Genomic DNA, 8926 nt, shown 5'->3' on the forward strand with positions numbered 1-8926 from the left:
AAGATATTTAAAGAAAGAGGCCAATAACATATATATGTAGTATCGTGGACGAAAAGCCTAAGAGATATCGGACGAACCATGAACAATGTCGCGAGAGCCGAGGCGCCGTCGGGCCCATCAATGTGTCATCGGTCTTTTCAAGTGCATAGTTTCGTAGAAAAGACCTACGTGACCCTAGCTACGAGCATCTGCAGAACACGTGTGCGGTGGGCCTAGTAAAAGACAATAGAATACTACAACGGCCAGAGAGAGCGAGTCGAGAAGCAGCGTGCGAGTCGAGAAACAGAGTTTGCGAGTGGCGTTGCTGAGAGATTCCTTGCAAATATATTATATCACGATATTACATATAGATACATGTAGCACATTACGTAACATGTACACATACGACCACGAACGATGATAATGATCAACTATCACATATTATTAACAAAATACACAACTGATTCGCAACATCATGCGTCTGTCAACTCTCTTTGATGACATATGTCCAGGTTTGAACAGATGGTCGTTAGACGTACAGTTTACAGTGGCGAACGACTGAAAGTTACACATCAGTCAGTGAAAGGATACATTGCTTGTACCTATGATATTATACATATGCGATATAGTTCAATAAATTAAAAAACGATAACTCAATCTTCTTGTTCCTTCTTCACGTATACTTTTAGCCTTCTGAATTCTTTAAACCGTTCGAGGCATTCAATTGCAGAGCATAAATCTTCCTCGTTCTTTTCTAGAGTTAATTCGAGGGAAGCGAACAGACTTTCGAGCTCGTGGCACGGCCACGTTTCCGTCGCCCCGACGATCGTTCGAAGCAGTTCCTCTATTTCAAACTCGGTCAGTTTCTCGTTGCTCGAAGCGGATAGATGGGACGGAGAATTTCTTGTACGTTTTGACGGTGGTCCTTCGCCTGATGCGCTGTTTTTTCTTTTAATGTTAATTTCTGGATAGAAAATTAAGTTCTTTTTTTAGCTAGGAATATTAGTATTGGCTTAATAGTCAAAATTTGCAAATATATTCTGTAAAGTGCGATTGAGCGAAATAGTTATATAAATATAGGTCATTTAAAGATTTACTAAAGAGTTATGATAAAAATAAGCAAATAAATTTTATTACTTGATTTAGAATCGGTCATCACGTGAGCTGATCGCACGGCGCATATTTTGTTGCGGACTCTGAGTTTACTTCTCCGTGAGGATGGCATCTCTTCTATCATTATCGCAATATTATTAATATTCTATGATACTTTTTGAATGAAAAAATTAAAAGATCTTTCACTTACGCGTCGAAAGATTTTCTGCGAAATCAGCACGTCCTGCCTGCTTTCGCTTCCTACCTGCTTCTTTTATCTTTTTTGGATTCATAACTTGTTCGAATTCCGCTAGTTAAATAATTACTACTTATTAATTGGGTTTCATAAAAAGTAAATATCATAAAATATGGAAGAAACTCCTTTTCTACGTTTTTACATTTAAAATGGAGGTATTATATTGTTATAATATATACCTTGTGAAGAACGATTAGATTCGAGGTCACACGTCGAGTGAACGAATAATTGCTTGAAAAAAGATTCTCGCTGTTGTTTTCCGGGGGGCATGACTTCGAATATTTCGCTTTGATGTTCATCGAATAAAGATACAATCTAGTAATTGAATAAAGTGAAAATGAGAAACGATATATTTCATTATTTTCATTCTTTTTTTATATATCATTACATACAGTTGAAGGACTTATAACAAAAACAACTCCTGTCCATGCTTGTCTTTTTCCAGAAACGCAAAAAATATTCTAACATCTGTAATCTCTGTTCAGTACATCTTAATCTTTCTTAACAAAATATTATTACAGGTCTACTTATATTTACATTATGGGAAAACAATATTTAATTAAATCATTAAATTGTGGATCTCTTCAGAATAATTGTTTTTATAGAGCTAGTTAATTTTTATCTAACAATAAATTAATACATATGTAATTGTTTATAATATCGATTCCACTATGTTGTAAATTTCGCTTATGACTACTAGAATGTGTTATTATTCTTAAAAACCGAAAAGTGTGAAATGAGTTGTTATTGTTATCATCATTACTTTAAAAAAGATACCTTTTAAAGTTCGTAACATTTTAATATTGATTTCTGGAATCATAGTCTATTATTATCTTGCAACTTTTTATTAACATTATTATTGTTAAATCGATATTATGTGCTATTAAAGCACGACTTTAATCATAGTGTCCCTTACATCTGCTGGTAAATCTGCTTGTGAGCAATTGGCCGTAATCAAGATTAAGATATGCACCGATCGATCTAAGCCATGCATCAAAGAAGTAAAAACGACGCGTGCCGCTTCATCCACTAGATCCCACCAGGCTAAGATGTCAGGAATGTAGAGCAACGATGGTAAACTTCTTCGAGCCATTTTCATTTTCTATCATTTAATTATCCAGATATTCATTAATTAAATCATAAACATAATTCGAATATTTGAACATTTCAGAAACAGTAAAACAAAAAATAATTCATACAGGGTATAAAAATAAAAAAACTTTGAGATATCTTTTATTCATTTTTTCCAATCTTTGTACGTCATTTTTTATCAATTTCATAAAACATCATTTCTTGTATCGAATACATAAAAAAATGTCCTATTCTCTAATCTTCTTATTTCCTACGTAGACAATACATAATGAAGAATATTTTACAAGATTTCATTTTTAAGTTATCACTTTATCAGCCTTAATTAATATTGTACTCTGGTATTAATAATATTTATAATAGATACTTGAATGAGAGCTTCCTCCGCAGCCCTTCCTGTTTCCTCGAACAAAGTTGTGACGTCTAACACATGACAAGGTAAATGTTCCAAGGTATGGAGTAATGCTGGTCCCAGATGACGAGTGTGAGAGTCATCACCGCACAATAAAATCCTCGGACAGCTGTTTGACCTCGATACAGCTCTACCAGTGCTGTAAGAACAGCCTTTTAAAGCTTTTTACCTTTCATATTATGAGAACCATTACGATCTATCTATAACCAAACCCTACTTTCATAGTGGTCGAAAATTTAACAGTTCAATGTAGCTTGATTAAACTAGTTTAATAATATCGTAAAAATTATAATATTATATGGAAAACCTCATAAATCATATTCGGACGTTCGACCGAATATAAGCTTAAAAAATATTTACGCAGTGCTTTGATTAATTCGATCAAATTTATGAAGTGATATTATACAAATTTTCAATTTTTTATCATTTCTCAATTTTTCTGTACCCTTTTGATTTTTTAATATAAATTAAGTTTCTATCGTAGATTACGAATTTCTATGTAAATTTACATTTTTATGGACACAACTAAAAAGATAGAACTTACTGTGAGGGATTCGTTTTACTTATTGAAAACCATAAAGGATGTTGTAATCTAGATATTATACATATATGCATCCTGTATATAGATGGATAAAAAATGCAAAAGATTTGTACAAATTGTCAAGGCTACTTATCAAATCAAACAGTAATTCGATGCTTACATATCATTGCAAATTAACATTCCCGTTGGACAAAGAGTTTCGAGTTGTGACAGAATGCATGACAAATTTTCTTGAAGTAATGGCTGGATTTTATACGACAAAGATTTCACGGGTGCGATTGTAACACGATGCGATGCTGGCAAGATGTTCTGTTGTGCCCTTAGAAAATCTTGTTTCTCAACCTATTACGTTGACAATTACGAAAAGAACTTCATAAATTATTTAAGAAGGATTTATCTTTTTCAAATTAATTTAAAATGCAATATATATTTTTGTTTGCAACGATCACATTCCTTGTTTTATTATTCGATTAAACGTTATAGCTTCTATGTAGCGATCAGTTTAATATCAATCAGATTAAATATGCGCCGCTGGCAAATAAAGTAGCTATTTTATGATCCACGTAGCGTAGTAAACGTAATCTAATAGAAGTGTCCCGATCTAGATTTCTGGAGGATTGACTCATTGTTTCTTAATCTTTCTCCCTCTGCAATATCTTTTGTCAATGGGAATAGCTTGTGCAGGATATCGTTTGTAATTTAGGATTATGTGATTGAACTTTACTTTATAAAAAATAGCGGGTATCTTAACTATTATAAATATTATAAATAATTATAAATTTGTTCAGTTATCGGTAGCCATTGTCGATTATAGAAATTTCTTTTTAACTACTTCTATTGATCGTCAACTTTTCTTAACATTATCCACTGATAATATTATCAACCCTGAATCAATTGTTCTACAGAAATTGTCTAGCTTTAAATAAAACTGTCTTTCTTATCTTAAATCTATTATGAAATTCTCTTTTCATTACTTTAAGATGACGTTCATTAATCTGATACTTCGCAGTGGAAGTGTATATTTCCGGATAGAGTCTCCGAACACAGCACATTACCGCTTCGGCGCAAAGAGCTTGCAAGTCACTTCCACAAAATCCGACCGTTTTCGATGCCAGATACGCTAAAAATTTTTGCGGTGGTTTTTGCTTCCAACTTTTTATATAAACCTATGATCACACATGGTCTCTTTATTTTAATGTACTTGTTTTAGAAATTAAAGGAACGATGTACACATTAGATTGAAAATCCCTTTCAAAGAAATGCGAATGAATTAATTACACTACGTAATAGTTTATAATTAAACGTACTGAGAGTATTTCTTTCCTCGACGTATAACATGGCAACGGGAAGTATAGCTCTCTGTCGAATCGGCCAGGTCTTCTTAAAGCTGGATCTATGGCATCGATTCTGTTCGTTGCTCCAATTACTATGATCTCTGAATTGTTCTCTAAGCCGTCCATCAAGGCCAAGAGAGTGGAAACAATGCTGGCGTGCACAAAGTCTTGGCGGCTAGATCTGACTGGAGCTAAACCGTCAACTTCGTCAAAGAAGATTATGCAAGGCTTCGATTGTTGAGCCTGTAAGATCGACATGGTTTTCAGATCTTTTTAAATCAACCGCTGCTGAATATCTTTTAATTTGCAAATGCAATTTAAAATCCTTATTGTCTACAAATGAAACGAGAACAGGTATATGTTATATGTATTTCAACATACATATCTTAAAAATTAAAAGTACGATGGATAGGAAATTTTAATTTAAGTAAAACACTATATTAACCAGTGAAAAAATCTTCTGGAGCTTTTTCTCGCTTTCGCCGACCCATTTGCTAAGGCAATCGGAACCCTTACGAGATATAAAGGAAACCTTTCGTTCCGAATTACTACACTCTGCGGCTAAGGCGCTGGCGACCAGTGTTTTTCCTGTTCCTGCGAAACAGAGGATGTCAATCGGGAATCTCGTTTCCAACAATGTTCCGCTTCATTACGAACCGTAGAACGCTTTATTTTACCGGGAGGCCCGTAAAAAAGCAAACCCCTCGGTGGTTTCAGGTTGAACTTCGCGTAAATGTCACCGTACATGAGCGGAAATAGAACCGTTTCCTTTACAACACGAATCTGCTTCTCCAGACCTCCGATGCAAGAGAAATCCTTCGCGCAAGACATCTTTCACGATCAAATTGACCTCGAATCTTTTATTTCGCACACCCGACGAACATATTTTCATTCAATTATTTTGTATATAATCGTTCCTTAAATCATCGCCCGATGAAATACTCTTCGACTACTAGCATCGTTGATCGTACACGCGCATCGTGTATTGCTGGATATTTTACTGGAATTTTTCTGCGGCGTTTAACGATTGATTCAAGTGGTTTCACAATGTAATTTCATTATTTTTGACGTTTCGTCGATACGATTCCAACGAAACATGCGAATCGTGTTACGCTTTGAAGCAATGTTCGTGTAGTTCTAAGTAATATATAAGATATTATTATTATGAGTTTTTTCGATACGATAAACTGTATTTTGTTTCAAGTTAAGGCTCTAATAAAGCGTATTTCTAATTATAATACTATAGAATTTTTCTAATATGTGAATTTTAAAAAGGAAAGATACAATATAATGTTCGTTTTGAAGCTTACATTGACTTTTTTATTTATTTTATATTTTTTTATGACTTATTTATTTTATATTTTTACTGTTGTAAAGACACGTATTAAACATTATGCATTAAGCAATAAAGTGAACGTTATTATACGATGTTACTTAATTATTCGATATATGTAAGTAATATGAATAATTGAAGCATATTAAAAATCTATATTTATTTCATATTTATACTACTTTATAACATAACTTAAGATCTTTAATATGTACATAGACATTTTTAACTCGTTAATAAATTTTATGAAGGAATGATATCATACATTTTTATAAGGGAATAACAGGAATTTAGTAAAAGGTAATTAAAAACAAAGCAGATTATTACAATTATGAAATTTCAATTTATTATGCTACAATGAATGACAATAAAACTTATTACCTGTATGGTAAAATAAATAAGGCAGTGTATGCTCTTTTGTTTTGTTTCCTATACCTTCTACACATATGCTTCATACGTCTGAAACTACTGTCTGCCAAAGGTCATATTGTACGAACATACATATTCAATAAAAATTTCATTAAATTCGTAGATCAATATGTTCTTTGCAAATAGCAGCATTACAATCTTCATTATCCGAATATTTTAGCAAAGTAATTATATTAGTTAGTTCAAACGGCAGTGGTTACGGGAACCTCTCGATTAATACAATGTACATGTAATTACACAGTTTTTTTTGTCTTTTGCTTATTCTTGGTAATACAGAGATGATAGCACATCAGAAAATAGCACCAGAAATTATTCTTGGAATAATTACGTTTCGGATTTATTTATCATAAAGTGGAATGTAAAATATATCAATGGAAACAGAAAAGTCACAATGATTCAATTAATGTCCTTTTTCTAATCTGTATTAATTGTATATGTGATTTTTCTGTATCATTTGCTATTTATCAAGATTTACAATTCAATCTTTATCATCGAGATATTATACAAATTCTTTGGCAAATATCAGCGATATTTAATGGGTATACTTGAATTAAATAAAAGTTTATGGATACTATATTACTGAATTAAATTGAGCTGATAAAAAATATCTGAATATAGACTATACCATTAACATACAAATTTCAAACAAAATTTCATATCGCTGAACTTTTGTTAATGCTTTAGAAACTAGAAGCAATATTACAGCTTGTTTTTAGTACTTTAAATTCCTTGCTTCCTATATATCATGAGTGCTATAAATGATATCATATAATGGTAACAATATTTTTGTTAACTTAGTTCTCTTTATCTAACATCAATACCAATACTTATTCAATTTCCATAATGTAGCATTAGTTTATATAATATTGATTATCCTTATCATAAAAGGATAGACACCTGAGCAAGAGAAAGTACAATATTCAAATCCTCAATTTTACTAAATTTCGTGTGAAGTGTCTTGATGTAAAATTAAATAAATTACTCAATTAAAAAGCATCCCAATTATTAAAAGTTCAAATTAAATTCTAAATCGTGCAGAAATACGTGAACTAAGATTTCTTAATTTGCATTTGAATTCTTATAAAATCATTTGTATTTCATGTACAGTTATAAAAAGATATCTTAACAAAGACATTAACAAATATTTTAAAATTTTTTGAAATACTGCTACAAATTTTAGTGAACTTTTAAACATTAGTTCCTTTACTGTTAGTACAGTTTAATTTTATACAAAACAGTATACGTATGCACATGGAACATTTTTAATACTAATAATTAAATACAGAAATAGCTTTACACATAATACTAAATTAAATTATGAAAAGAATGCAAATTTTTTAAAAATATTATAATTAATTAGCAATGAAAATAAAATGAATTTTCTTGGCATGACATATTTTTACTGTAAATTATCTTCATTCATTCTTTGAACTCTAATATATCATCCTAAAACATCAAGCATATATCAAAACATTAAACATATAGATAATTGCCCTAAAAATTATATATATAAATTATTTTATTTCAAAATTTGGTATGTACACTAAAGAAATTCATCTAATAGAGTACTGAAAATTATTTTGCTAGTTCAATTTGAATATAGAGAGTAACACACAAAGGGAATAAATACTATGTAGTGAGCATTTCTAGAGTTCAGTCTTTTCATCCCTATATTCTAACAAATATTAAGTAATTTAATTACAATTTCGTAAAACTCAGTTATAATACTCGCTACAATTGAAAAATGAATTTTTTATAATATTTAATTTAATTTTCACATTCGTAAAGTTTGACTAATATAAATATAACAAATTATAAAGTTAGCTACCAATTTATTAATAACATCATAATATTTGAAATTGTATCAGTTATTGGTTACATAGCATTATTTTAAGAATATAGTATTATTTGTTACATGCTTGATCATAAGAGTTACTATTAATTCTTACTATCCATTTTAAACTTAGTATGTATTCTACATATATATATATATATATATATATATATATATATATATATATATATATATATATATATATATATATATATATATATATATATATATATATATATATATATATATATATATATATATATATATATATATATATATATATATATATATATATATATATATATATATATATATATATATATATATATATATATATATATATATATATATATATATATATATATATATATATATATATATATATATATATATATATATATATATATATATATATATATATATATATATATATATATATATATATATATATATATATATATATATATATATATATATATATATATATATATATATATATATATATATATATATATATATATATATATATATATATATATATATATATATATATATATATATATATATATATATATATATATATATATATATATATATATATATATATATGTAGAATACATACGATATATA

The 8926-nt window shown here is 29.3% G+C and overlaps 1 protein-coding gene across 1 annotated transcript; it reads right to left on the minus strand.

Moving 5' to 3' along the window:
* Positions 1-347: 347 nt before the first annotated feature.
* Positions 348-5918, minus strand: LOC105681003 (ATPase family AAA domain-containing protein 2-like). Its single transcript, XM_024368969.2, has 11 exons — positions 5381-5918; positions 5149-5297; positions 4677-4946; positions 4344-4535; positions 3530-3711; positions 2784-2967; positions 2244-2429; positions 1507-1642; positions 1283-1381; positions 1117-1209; positions 348-943 (listed from the first exon to the last, which is right to left on the minus strand). The coding sequence occupies exons 1-11, from the start codon at positions 5532-5534 to the stop codon at positions 633-635; spliced, it is 1956 nt and encodes a 651-aa protein (XP_024224737.1). The 5' UTR covers positions 5535-5918; the 3' UTR covers positions 348-632.
* Positions 5919-8926: the final 3008 nt, after the last annotated feature.

Source organism: Bombus impatiens, unplaced genomic scaffold (genome assembly GCF_000188095.3).
Source record: "Bombus impatiens unplaced genomic scaffold, BIMP_2.2 scf_0494, whole genome shotgun sequence".
NCBI classification, from domain to species: domain Eukaryota; kingdom Metazoa; phylum Arthropoda; class Insecta; order Hymenoptera; family Apidae; genus Bombus; species Bombus impatiens.

What these genes read in the sequence shown, in the direction of transcription:
- LOC105681003 (XM_024368969.2), bottom strand. Translation starts at nt 5,534, where the DNA reads ATGTCTTGCGCGAAGGATTTCTCTTGCATCGGAGGTCTGGAGAAGCAG. An exon ending in CGAGGAAAGAAATACTCTCA is followed by an intron (nt 4,536 to 4,676) that starts GTACGTTTAATT and finishes GTGTGATCATAG; the next exon opens with GTTTATATAAAAAGTTGGAA. An exon ending in ATGTTAATTTGCAATGATAT is followed by an intron (nt 2,968 to 3,529) that starts GTAAGCATCGAA and finishes CTGTTCTTACAG; the next exon opens with CACTGGTAGAGCTGTATCGA.